At 38.2% G+C, this 13,906-nt stretch overlaps 1 protein-coding gene across 1 annotated transcript in view; it reads left to right on the top strand.

Moving 5' to 3' along the window:
* The window catches only part of SPAG17 (sperm associated antigen 17), a 238,307-nt gene that overhangs the window by 178,886 nt on the left and 45,515 nt on the right, over positions 1–13,906 (top strand). Inside the window, exons 29-34 of the mRNA XM_045546928.1 lie at positions 1,187–1,404; positions 6,164–6,308; positions 8,995–9,149; positions 11,520–11,708; positions 13,381–13,526; positions 13,628–13,758. Coding sequence (XP_045402884.1) covers positions 1,187–1,404; positions 6,164–6,308; positions 8,995–9,149; positions 11,520–11,708; positions 13,381–13,526; positions 13,628–13,758 — 984 coding nt within the window. The remainder of the gene's footprint in view (positions 1–1,186; positions 1,405–6,163; positions 6,309–8,994; positions 9,150–11,519; positions 11,709–13,380; positions 13,527–13,627; positions 13,759–13,906) is intronic.

The raw sequence follows: 13,906 nt of genomic DNA, 5'->3' as shown, positions 1-13,906 counted from the left end.
CTAACTGTTCCTCCTATTTTCATTAATATCAATTCTGCATACTCTGGCCAAAACCATCTACCTAATCTTCTGACCATATCACTATCCCTTTTAAAACTCTGTAATTACTAAGCATCACCTATAAGAAAAAAATCCAAGGTCTTTAATATACTGCAAAGGCCACTCAGTTGAATCACTGTCTACTTCTCTAGGCTCTTCTCTCAACCAAATATGCTTTATATTTATTCTCTGGTCACATTGGCCTGCTAGCAGTTGTCTGCGCATACCATGCTATTCCCTACCCTATTGCTATTTTTCGTGTCCACTATGCTGTAATGCCCTTTCCATAGCTCACTTCTTTTGATTAAATAAATAAATAAGAGAAGGACAAGGCAGAGCAAGAGGGAGAAAGGAAAAAAGTAGAAGAAAAGATGATTCAAAAAGTATTCACTACCATTTTTAAAGATTATCTCTCTACATATTCTGGAAGTGACACTGTTTTCACTCTCTGCCATGTTCTGAATGTGTAAATAAGTCCAAATAAATTTTACAGCAATGAAAAGGCTTAACTTGATGTATCTATCTTCTTTCGTTCTTCTCATTAGTTGAGTCTCCATTATTTAAACTGAGATTCATGCCCTGATGCATATTTCATGGTCTGAATCTGGAGAATTAAACCACTAGAGATTATGCCTGGCCGGCAAGGTTCCTTGGATCCAGGGTTGAAGAAAGATGTTTCCCATTAGTAATGACAAAGTCAGGGAATCAAAGGTTAAAAATCTAGTAAATGAGAGAGTCCAATAAGTCCAAAGAAAGTCTGAAGGTTTGACAGATATATGGGAGAAAAGGTAGTGTTTAAAAAGCAGAGTGCAGAACCCAGAATCTGGGATCCAGGGAGATGTAATCCAGACTCAGAAGAGTGCAGAAATTGACCAGAACAGCTTTCGTGCTACAGACAATGAACCGTCTATGCATGGGTATGCTGGGGGACAGTGGCTGGACTCCAGCCAAGATTCAAGTGTCAAAACTAAGATGTTAATAACCTGATTTTTTTCCCTATTGAGAAATAATATAATTGATGAATACCCTTACAATGTTGCTGCCACAGTGTCTGAGGTAGTTTACACTGTATCAAAACTTAATGAATGATAGATATAATTGATGGAATCCTTACATTGTTGTGTTTGATTTTACTTGAACTTCACAGGAAGAGGTCACAAAAGTCTGTCATCAATGGCACACAAGAATGAAATCCATGAACCTCCACCAGAGACAGCTCAAACAGTGACTTCTGTGGAGGGTCACCTAGGCACCTGGTTTACAACTACACCTGAAGGAAATCAGATTGGCACCAAAGGATTAGAAAGAATAGCAGACTTGGCCCCGTTTTTATCCTTTCAGGCCACAGATCCTGTCAATGGAACGGTATGGCAAACTATTATATACTGAGAAATTTTCTAAATCCTTAGGATTCTGAAGCAAGACATAGAAGAGTGCCTGGAAAATAATAAATTTTCAATAAATATTTTGTTATGTAGTGGATAGGTGGATGGATAGATAAATCTACCTTCCCATATCTGAAAATATCATGTGGTATATTTGACAGACATAGTATATCATGAATTACTAATTTTTTGTGGGGAGGGAAGACAACTTATTCAGAATGAAATGCTAATTTTTGAAGTGAGAGGCAGGTCATGAATTTTCTATTCCACTTTTAAGATATGTATGAGTAAGGATATCATGAGTTTCCTTAGTTGAATGTATTTGTGTATATAGCTTATCTTCTGGAAGCAAGAGGCTATGCCCTATTTCTACTTCTTTGTGTCCATCTGCAGTTAGTGATAGAAATTTGCTCATGATCTTTGAAGAACTTATGGTATATTTAAGGAGATAAGACATGCTCATGTCAAGTAACTCAAGAATTCAATACCACAGAGCAACTGTACAAAAGAATTTATTTGTGGCATAACAATAAGTGACAAATTAGTGGTATAGAAAATAATGGTTTTGTTTATGCTATAAAATTGAAACTCCTGGGATGAACAATAGCACCTTCTACGTGCCAGGCTTTCTTTTATGGGTTTTATGTCCCATAACCTATTCAGTCCTCACACCAATACATCATTACACAGCTGAGGAAATGGAACCTCAGCAAATTAAGTAATGTGGTCAAGAGTACACACCCAGGGAGTGTCGAAGCCAGCGTTAGAACCAGTTTTTGGTGACTAAAAACTAGGCTGTTTCCATTCTTCAGCTATGCCTCTAAAATCTTATGTGGAGCTTTTCAGCACCCTCTAAATCTAGACAAAATGAGGGTTTTCCTAGGTGCCTTATCTCTGGCTTCTGTAATTCCTACCCTTGTTTACAGCCACATGCTGCTGGTAAGAAACAAAATGTCTGCTTGCTCATGATTTGAATTCTGTTATCGAACCAAACATCATTTTCTTTCTTCTTCAGCCTACTTCTGAAACAATGTCATAATCTCTTACTTTGTTTGCTGGTTGTTTTTTTTTTTTTTTTTTTCATAAAATTCAAAGTACGTATCATCCTAAGAAAGGTTGGGTTTTTTTATTTTGAGGGTTTTGTGTTTATTTTTTATTTATTTGTTTTAGTTACTTCATATAACTCCTTTTAATTCAGTCTCTGAGGTAGATTATTTGGCTTAATATGCAAATTTGATTAACATTTCTTTGTTAACTTTTAACTTCTCTTATTCTTGTTACCATTTAGAAGCATGAACCACCATCGAAGAGCCTGGATTCAAGCATGAATTAAACACAAAAAGCCTAACAATAATGGCAATAATAATATTTACTGAGCAGTCACTGTGTGCCAGGCCCTGTTCTCTGCACTCTCCACATACTAACTCATTCAATTCTCACAACAAACTATGGTTGTTTCCCTTTTATAGATGAGGCAACTAAGCTACAGAGAAGTTAGTTAATTTGGCAAAGATCACACGGCAAATGGTATAGTCAGAATGTGGACCCCAAGATTGCATTCCAGATCCCACACACTTAACAACTTCGCAGATAAGGGCCAGGAAACTGACATTATGTGAAACAAAATTGAAAATGGATGTGCCTTTTTACAACCCCTGACATGAACTATCACATTTTAAAAGAGTAAGCACTGCCCTTATGGTGAAGCAGACCTGGGTTTGAGCCTCAGCCACAGTCTTACTAGATGTATAATTTTGGACAAGTTTCTAATCTGAGTTTCCTTATTTATAAACTGGAGATAGTAGTCATTGCCTGAACTAGTTGGGAAGATTAATGCCCGACCCGGCACCATCAGGTGTTCGGAAACATTCTTGTTACAGTGTTATTACCACCAGTAAGAATAACAACTATTATCCCACCCTATGCTGACCAGTAGTAGTATGAAATGTTTGAATAATTCTAAATAATAATATGTAAATATCTCTACTATATAAATAACTAGTATTAATAATTACCAACTTGATGACCAACAAAGTTTGAAACACTTTACCACCTCATCTCATTTCATCCACAAACATTCCCAAGAAGATACTACTGTTGGCTCCATTTTGCATATGAGAAAACAATAGCACAACATGTGTAAGTCCCCCAGCCATCCGTGGAGCCAGGATTTGAACTCAGGCACCTTAACTCCAGAGCTCACACTCTCAATCACCGCATTATATGACAGTATTTCTTATTTCACATTCCTGGGGGAAAGCAATGATAAGAACCTAAAATAATGATCAACATGCATTTCTCTCTTTAGTAGTGGTTTCTGCCTACCATACAGAGGTAAGAAGGTGATCATCACCTGCTCACAGTAGCCCTAGACATTTGAGTCAAAACTCATTCTCACATCCATGTAGACTCTTCAGTGAAACATTGTGTTCCTTTTAGGTAGTATAGGTCAAGTTTAGAAAATGTCCAACAATTAAAATATACATTATATAATTTACAGCACTATAGTTGCAGGTTGGGCTTTCCAGAAGCAAACACTAAGGTGGAGTTTGGAGTGCAAGATCTTTATCAGGCACACCGTCTGAGAAAGGAAGGGTGACCAAGCAGTCACGAATGGGCAGAGGAAGGAGCTGAACTGTGGTGCAAACATAGCAAAGCTTCAGTCAACTGGCAGACAGCTCAGGAGGAAGTATACTTGCCCTATTGTCCCAAGTCTGGTAGAAGATTTAAAGTCTTCTAAATTTAGACACAGCTACTAGAGAAGGATGTGAGTCAGGTGAAGCATCTCTCTGTAGCTGAGGCAGATGCTGAAAGAGCTGAAAGCTGGCAGCTGTTTGCTGACTGTGCACCCCACAGCTCGGGAGCAAGTCCTTCGTTGAAGGGGGATCTGGGCCATATACCTCCATGTCCATCACATCTACACACAAACCCACACACACACCACTGGGAGTTTAGAGCTTCACTAGCATCATAGTCCATTCAGGCTGCTATAACAAAGTGCCACAGACTAGGTAACTTGTAAGCAACAGAAATGTATTTCTCACAATTCTCAAGGATGGAAATCCAAGATTAGGGTACCAGTGTGGCCCCGTCTGGTCAGCACTCTCTTCTAGGTTGCAGACTGCCAAGTTCTCATTTTGTCCTCACATGGTGGAAAGAGAATGTGAGAGCTCTTTGGAGGTCTTCTATGAAGGCACTAACTCTCTTCATGACAGCTCCTCTCTTATGACCTAATCACCTCCCAAAGCCCCCATCTCCCAATACCATCACCATGGGGCTTAGGATTTCAACATATGCATTATGGCAGACACAAACATTCAGTTCATAGCAGCTTGTCAGTGATTTAGCTACAGTATAAAAGGGTCTGATTGTTCTTTCAGATTGAAGGATTTGCCAGGATTAGCTGAATTGTTTCTGTGATTACTACTCTAGTCCTTATAATTAAAGCTCTTTGGTAGTGTTTTGCCCCCTTAGCATAAAGGCTGAAGTTCTTAATATGTCTTAAAGCCCTCCCCAACTTGGTCCCTAGTTTCCTAGCTCATCTCTTCCCATCTCCTCCTCCTTGGGGTCCTTTGTCTAGCACATGCTTCACTCATATTGCAACTCTGCACCAACACACCAAGTTTGAGCTCAGTATCAATTCCTCAGGCAGGAAGTAGGACAGGCAGAGCCACCACTACAGACACCAGCGGCCCCTCAAATGTCCCCTTCAGTAATTTCTTTAAGTCTCCTTCTGGTCTATAACCTCTGGAGAATAGGAATTAAACTTGTGTTTTGTTCATCAGTGTATCTCCAGCACCTATCACTGTACACAACACATAATCAATACTCCATGAATTTGTGTTCAGCTGGATTGTGTTGAAATAGACCTGGCACATTACTGGGCTGACAAAGTGGCTGCGTTTGTCTTTCTGTCTTGGGTGATACAGCTATTTTACTTCTTGGATCTTCTATCTATTTTTCACAATAATACCCTCCACCTGAACAGAAGGGATTATGGGTTAAAATTGACAATCAAACTAACAGAATACAACAGACTTTAATCAACTACTACATTTACTCAGCTTTAGGGAAGCACAGAAGACAGGAAACACAGCAAGATCAGTACATCATCCTTATCCAACTGAGGGGCCCAGCAGCAACCCATGTGTGTAGCTTTTTGTACCCCTCAGCTTACACAGGCATGCATGGCAACTGCAGGCATGAGCACATGCCTATGAGGATCAACTTGACACAGGGACACTGAGGCCTCTGTCCCCCACCAATCCTCAATACAGTTCTGATGACGTTAGACCTGATACCAGCAGGCCATCTTATAGCTCACCTCATCCAGGGTAGTCCTGCAGAGCAGGAGTTTCACAACAGGGCAGCCACAGCATACCATATCTATCATTACTTTGCAGTTTCCAAGCAAACAGGGCCTGTGGTTATTTTCTGGGTCAACCCAGTCCACATGTTAACTCTTCATTCACAAATATGCCCTCACTTGCTGAGTGACCTTGAGCAAGTTTCTTAACTTCTCCAAGCCAAAATTTCCTCATCTGTAAAATGGGGGTACCACTGCCTGACTCCCAGGATTGTTGTAAAGGTTAGATCAACTGGATGAGATAAAACTTTCACTTGTAAATAAATAGCCAGGATTTTGATGATGCCATCTTTGTATTCAATGGGCATAATAATGAGCACACTTGGGATTAACCACCTGTCCAAATGATTATGCTCTGCCTTTACATATTCAGGTTATGACAACTCGGGAAGACAAAGTGGTCATTGTTGAAGAGAAAGATGGTACTCGCATAGTGGATCATGCTGATGGTACCAGAATTACAACCTTTTATCAAGTTTACGAAGATCATATTATTACCCCAGATAATCGAGAAATAAGTAAGTTTTATTTTTCAAGTACATGACTATTTTATAACTCTTTAGCATAAGCTAGATAGAATCTTCACTGATTGCTAAACACACACATAAGAAGAATTTTTAAGCTGGGTGCAGTGACTCATGCCTGTAATCCTAGTACTCTGGGAGGCCAAGGCAAGAGGATTGCTTGAGCTCAAGAGTTCGACACCAGCCTGAGCAACAGTGAGATCCTGTCTCTACTAAAAATAGAAAATAATTAGCCGGGTGTGGAGGTGCATGTCTGTAGTCCCAGCTACTTGGGAGGCTGAGGCAGGAGGATCACTTGAGCCCAGGAGTTTGAGGTTGCTGTGAGCTAGGCTGATGCCATGGCACTCTAGCCCGGGCAACACAGTGAGACTCTGTCTCAAAAAAAAAAAGAATTTTTGATGAAGTCAGCCAATCAAAGAACACTCATGCTGTCCAAGGCAGGGCCTATAAGGAACATTTATTATTATTATTATCATCATCAATTTGCTATTTGTTTTGTTTTTAATTTAATTTAATTATTTTAATTGGTAAATAAAAATTGGATATATTTATTACGAAAATGAGGTTATGTAACATATATATATATATGCTGTGGAATGACTTGGTCATGTTAATTAACATATGCGTTACCTCACACACATTATTTTTAGTGGTGAGAATGCTTACTTCTGTCCTCTTAGCAATTTTCAAAATACATTATTATTTATTGTAGTCACCATGTTGTGCTATAGATCCCTGGAACTTATTCCTCTTATCTAACTGATATTTTGTATCCTTTGACCAACATCTCCTCCACCCCCAACCCCCGCAGCCCCTGGTAGCCACCATTCTATTCTCTACTTCTATGAATTTAACTTCCACATGAGAGAGATCATACAGTATTTGTCTTTCTGTGCCTGACTTATTTCACTTAACAAAATATCCTCCAGGTTCATCCATGTTGTTGCAGATGACAGGATTTCCTTCTTTTTTAAGGCTGAATAATAGTCTACTGCATATATTTACCACATTTTCTTTATCTATTCTTCCACTGATGAACACTTAGATTGATTCCAGGTCTTGGCTGTTGTTAATAATTCTGCAATGAATATGGGAATGCAGTAGGACTTTTTATTATGATATTTATCCTTAATAGAGAGGAGAGTGATAATAGCTCTAGTTGGTTCCTGGATAGTAGTAGTCTTTCCCATTTTTACCACTAGAGATTTGTGGTCCTGAGTGGTGGCAGCTAAAATCTAATAATCATGATTCATCTGTCCTGGATATTAGCTCTCAGACCTGTTTCCTTTGATCTTCAAGGCATGTAATTTGCACAAGTAGGTAAACTCAGATAGGTCTTTCTTCAAGTCTGAGCGTGTCTCTCATTGTTAGAAAAGTGGTGTAAGAGAAAAGGAAGCTGCAGCTGCTGGTACTGCTCAGAGAATCTAAAAGCCTACCGCTCTTCCTAACCGAAATTTAAACAATATTTTTAAAGACAAATTATTCCCTGACTCCTTTTTCCTTCATGTAAAGTTTTTTTTATTGTACATATTTAAGGTGCACAACATGATGTTTTCCTATCCATACATATAGTGAAATGATTACTAAAGTCAAGTAAACTAGCATGTCCACCACTGCACGTAATTATTTAAAATCTACACTCTTAGAAAATTTTCATTATACAATATTATTGACTGTAGTCTTCATGCTGTACATTAGATCCCTAGACTTATTCATCTTACATAATTACAATTTTATACCCTTTGACCTATATCTCCCATCCCCCCATAAAATCATGCATATCATATTATGATGTACTAACTTTATTTTTACTTATATAAAGAGAGACATTCTTACACATTTGTACAAGGAAACAGTTACAGGGGTGATACTTGCAATGCTGAGTATAATATTGAAATATTGGGAAAACGTGTCCATCAGTGGCAAAATACAAAAGTAAAATGTGGTATATTCTTACAAAGGAATACTATATAATGGTTAATAGGAATCACACACACATATATAAATATATCTAGACACACATATATATTTAGATGGCTAGAGGTCTCGAAACATTGTTAAGTGAAAAAAGCAGGTGTAGAGTGACAGAATACAGTAATTATACAATTATATAATGACATAAAGTAATATGTAATTTATATAAATTTAAAGCCACAAATATTATATATTGTTCTTGATACATATATTTATATAAAAGCATAAAAATGGATTGCAAGAGGTAAATAAACCCAAGCATAAGGAGAAACTTCAACTTGATTTGTAATCTTTCTCTTATATACATGTTAAAAATATTGAAGCAAATATGGCAGAATAGTAACAAGCATAAATTTTGATTAGTGAATACATGAGTGATTAAATTATATTTTATGCTTTTCGATTTTTCAAGTTGAAAAATCAGATGTTTTCAAAATTTCTCCAAATAAAAAGAGTAGTAAGAACAAGGCAGTATATACTAAATTAAGCAGGAAGATTTATTCTGAAAGAATTATTCTGAATTGACAAGGAGAGCAGGCCACGTTTCAGCCCTGTAGAGTTCTCAGCACTCGGCCTCTCCTTTCTAATTGTATTTTTTCCATGGGGAATCCAGGCAGCCAGGAGGCAGCAGCACAATCAACAGGCTGGGGTCTGTTTCTCAACGCATACATTCTACCAGATCTGCTCACCTTGTGTTTGCTTGCAGCCAACGATCCTCAGACTTTCACCAGGCAGGTAAAGTGTATGCGGATAGAAAACTCACACTATGCCACTGTTATCACCAACTGTGAGGACAGTAGCTGCTGTGCCACCTTTGGGGATGGAACGTCTATTATTGCAAAGCCGCAGGGAACATACCAGGTAAGTCTAGGAGGAAAGTAAGAAGTGTCAAAGATAAGTGTCCATTTGGCTAAGAAAACTCACTCCTTTGACGGGGTGAAAATACCTGCAATATATATTACTTTTGCTTTCTTCTCTCGCCTGATCTTAGAATATGCTTCTCAGACTCTTATTGATTCGTCTTCTTTTTATAGTCCATTCCAGAAAAAAACATGGCCTTGCTTGTTTTACAAAGTTTTGGATCAAGGTTATAAACTAAAATGCGTTTGTTGAGGATCTCTTATATGCTAGTCATGGTGGGTGTTAGAAGCACGTAGATGATCTCGCCTGTGCCTACCAGTCTAGCTTCACCTCCTGCCACCTGGACCCTCATCCTTCTTCTCCATGCCTCCTATTTTCAGTCATCCCTCCTCTACTTAGTGTTGCAGCAGGACAGGAGGGAGCACATGATCTGTGCAGTCCTTGAAGGGCAGTTCTCCCAGCTGAAGTAAAGCTTTGCCCTTGGAAGTTTAAGGAAGGGCACTGTTAGCACCTCTTTCCACCTCCTTGCATTTCCTTATTAAACACAACCACCCTGTGTCAGCCTGCAGTCCCTTTAATCTTGGAAGGATTTGCCTTCACTTTTTTACTTGCTGGAAAAGGGACACAAAAGCCAAGATATCACATACAACGTCATGACATACCAAGAGCTCAAAGCCAGAAGATGATGGACAAAGATCTCACAAACATTTGGTACTGTGAAAGTTGCTGAAGCCAGTTTATTCCTCCCATCTCGCCTGATAATGTTATCCTTCTCCCTCTTTATTGGGTAGATTATTATGGGGCAAGGAAGGTGTGCTGCAAGTGAGAGATGAAAGAAAGCATAGGTGCAAGTTTTCACATCCATGGATTACGCAATGGTTTCCTAGATATGGTATGAAATGCACAAGCTTTATCAAAATCAAAAAAAGTTTGTGACTCAAAAGACACTACCAAGAAAGGGACAACATAAACTATAGAATAAAAGATATTGTTTCCAAATCATATAGCTGATAATGATCTTGTGTACAGAATATATAAAGAATTCCTACAACTCAATAATAAAAAGACTAGTAACCCAATTTAAAAATTAGCAAAAGATTTGAATTTTTCTAAAGAAGATATACATATGGCAAATAAGCCGTGAAAAGATGCTCAACATCACTAGTCATTAGGGAGATGCAGATCAAAGCACAATGAGATACCACTTCACACCCACTATTTGTAATCAAAAGGACAGACAATCACAAGTATTGACAAGGATGTGGAGAAATTGAAATCCTCATACAATGCTGGTGGGGATTTCTAATCGTGCAGTTGCTTTGGAAAACGGTTTGGCAGTTTCTCAAAAAGTGAACATAGTTGTGACACGATCCAGGAATTCCACTCCTAGATATATAGCCAAGAGAAATTAAAATATACATCTACACAAAAACGTGTAAACAATATTAATTGCAGCATTTTTAATAATAGCAAAATGTGGAATGAGTGGATAAGCAAAATGTGATGAAGCCATACAATGGAATATTTATTTATCCACAAAAGTGAATGAAATACTGATATATGCTGCAACATGAATGAATCTTGAAAACATTATGCTAACTGAAAGACGCCAGACACAGAAGGCCACATAGTACATGATTCCGTTATGTGAAATGTCTAGAATAGGTAACTCTACAGAGACAGTACATTAGTGTTTGCCAAGGCCCAGGGGCAAAGGTGAGATAGAGTGACTGCTAATGGGATCAGGGTTTCTTTTGGAGGTGATAAAAATGTTCCGGAATCAGTGATAATGGTTTCACAAGTTGTTTCATATACTAAAAACCACTGAATTATACACTTTTAAAGGCTGGATTTATGGTATGTGAATTATATTTCAGAAAAGAATCTATGTGAACCAGAAGCCATTACATAAAACTATTACTTAAGATTATGTCAGCCACCAGAGGAGTGAGGACAAATAATAGCTTCTAAGAGCATTTATCCCATGGCTTTTGACCGTTCTGGAGATGCTTCTTGTCTAAGAACACAAAGGAACCCAAGCAATTTTAATACGACTACTTATGTTTACCTCGGTTAAAATATACTAAATATTGGAAATAAGAGGGCTGAGGACAATTACTTAGAAGAGATATTAAAGTGAGTAGGTACAATGTGAGGGCACAGGAGAAATTGTGTCTTCATTATTCAGTTTGCCTCCTTATCAAATAGTCTTCCCAAACCTTGAGCCTTTTCTTGGGTAATGTTTTCTTCCTGGAAACACAGTTTTGTGACTAGGATCTATGAATATTCTTTTTCCTAAAGTGATTCCCCAAGTCCATCAGATTGAACAAGAAAATTTTTAAAATTTCTCTCTTTCTGTTACCCTTTCAGGTGTTACCTGCAAACACAGGCTCTCTTCACATTGATAGAGATTGTTCCGCTATCTATTGCCATGAATCAAGCAGTGACATGTACCACCCTTTCCAAAAGCGTGAGCAGCTGAGAGCCAGCAAGTACATCATGAGGCACACTTCAGAGGTTGTCTGTGAGGTTCTGGATCCCGAGGGAAACACTTTTCAGGTAAAGTTCATCTTTAGTATGTAGAGAGAGCCTGTGGCTTTGCTTTTGAGATATTTCACAATAGACAGCTTCCATGTAGATTTTTACCTTAGTTGCCTTGGGATTAGTTACCCACTTACTCCCAATACCTTGGGCAAGCAGTAATGAATATCAATATTTATTTTTTATTATTAAGTATACTTCCATAGGGGATGGCAAGCCCAACAAATGGTATGGTAGAAATGTTAAAGCCAAATAAATAAGTAGAACAGAAAGGAAGAAATATTAGCAGACATCTAAAAGTAATGACAATAAAAAGAATAGCATGAGAATGGTCTGTTCCCAGGTTAAAGTGGGAGCAAACACAAGGCAGCAGGCAAGTTTGTTCGAGCAGACAGAGAGTCTGTGGTGAGAAATACCTGGTAGAGTGGAAGTGGGGAGGTGGGATGTCTGCAAAGGTACCATTCTATGGTAGCTACTGTATCTTCTGCTTCTCTGTCTTTCAACACCACAACTGTCCCCTTCCCTGTAGGCCGAGCATTGGCTAACCACGGCCCGTGACCTAAAAATGGTTTTGTACATTTTTAAATGACTTTTAAAAAACAAAAGAAGAAAAACATTTCATGATGCATAAAAATCACAGCAAATTCAAATTTCAGTGTTATTATATAAGGTCTTGTTGGAACACAGCCATATTCATTTGTGCATATACTGCCTGTGGCTACTTTTGCATAATAATGGCAGAGTTGAGCAGTTGCAACAGAGAATGTATGGCCTGAAAACTCTAAAATATTTACTTTCTGGATTTTGACAAAAAAAGATTTGCCAACTCCAGCTCTAGGCAATTATCTCTTTTTTTTTTTTCACTTTCACCCAACAGTGGAATTGTGTCCATCGGCTAGTAAGTATGAAGTTACTTTTTAGATTTGGTGTCATACCACAGAATTCCTAACTTGTTTTCATATGCAGACAGGCCCTGATCCAGCTTATTTTCTCTTTGCTAAGTAACTGAGACTTCACAGCATGAGTTCAAGCTGACAAATTTCAACTTACAACAAATTGAAGTAGAAACTTAAAGCTCAAAACCATCTAGGGTGAAATGTCTGGGTTGTCTAGGCCAAGCATTTTTCCAGGCATTGATACTTCTCCTGGGCATTGTCTTCAGTGGTCTTTTGGCCTGAACCAGTCTCCTTCCTAGGGAGACCCATGCCATATTTGTACAGTATCAAGGGCTAGAGCATTTTTTCTCATATTGGTAATAAATCTGTTTCCTTATGTATTCTATCCACAAGTCTTAAGCCTGTGCTAAGAGTCTGAGAGTATAATCCTCTTCCATGGATGGTGCTTTCACTATTTCAAGACTCCTGTCACATGAGTACCTGTTCCTCCATGTTTAAATTACCAATTCCTTGAACTAATCCTCATAAGGTTTTGAGTTTCCTCTCCATACTTTCTTCAAAATGTGTTCCAGTTTGTTTTCCCATTCTCAGTGTGGCTTATAAGTAGAGCTGTGCCGCTTTTTACTTTTATTAATGCAATCTATACTTAGTGAACAATACCTTCCAGATAAGCATCTCTGATTTTCTGAATATACCAAAAGATCACCTGCTTCCTCGAATTGGATCAGCAGAAATGTAAGCATTAGAAGGTTTTTTTTTTTTTCTTTTAGTTGCTTATATACTTTGTCCCTTAGGTCATGGCTGATGGTAGTTCATCAACAATATTACCTGAAGAAAAAATGGAAGATGATTTAAATGTAAAAACTGAGGGTTATGATAATTTGTCATATATTCGCCTTCAAAAGCATCATCAGCAAATCTATGGTGAACATGTCCCCAGGTAAAATGATAACAATACCATGACTTTTACTTTCAATTCTAAGTTCAAGAAGCATTTTAACAGAATATTCCAAATGATTAGATCTTTATTTCTTCAAATAGGTTTTTTGTTATCTATGCTGATGGATCAGGAGTGGAACTTCTTCGAGACAGTGACATAGAAGAATACCTATCATTGGCATATGGAGAATCAACTACTCTTGTTCTCCAAGAGCCAGTGCAGGAACAGCCAGGTAAGAACCCGTACTGTCTGTAATGCTTTGTGTCCCTACACCAACTCTCATCCTCCTTACTATCCAATCCACCCTCATGTTACCTTCTCTACTTTTTCTACCTTGCTCACTTTTCTACTCTACTTTCCACCTAGTCATGCTGACCTAT

Source organism: Lemur catta, chromosome 3 (assembly GCF_020740605.2).
Source record: "Lemur catta isolate mLemCat1 chromosome 3, mLemCat1.pri, whole genome shotgun sequence".
NCBI classification, from domain to species: domain Eukaryota; kingdom Metazoa; phylum Chordata; class Mammalia; order Primates; family Lemuridae; genus Lemur; species Lemur catta.
This window is presented reverse-complemented; position numbering and strand designations above follow the sequence as displayed.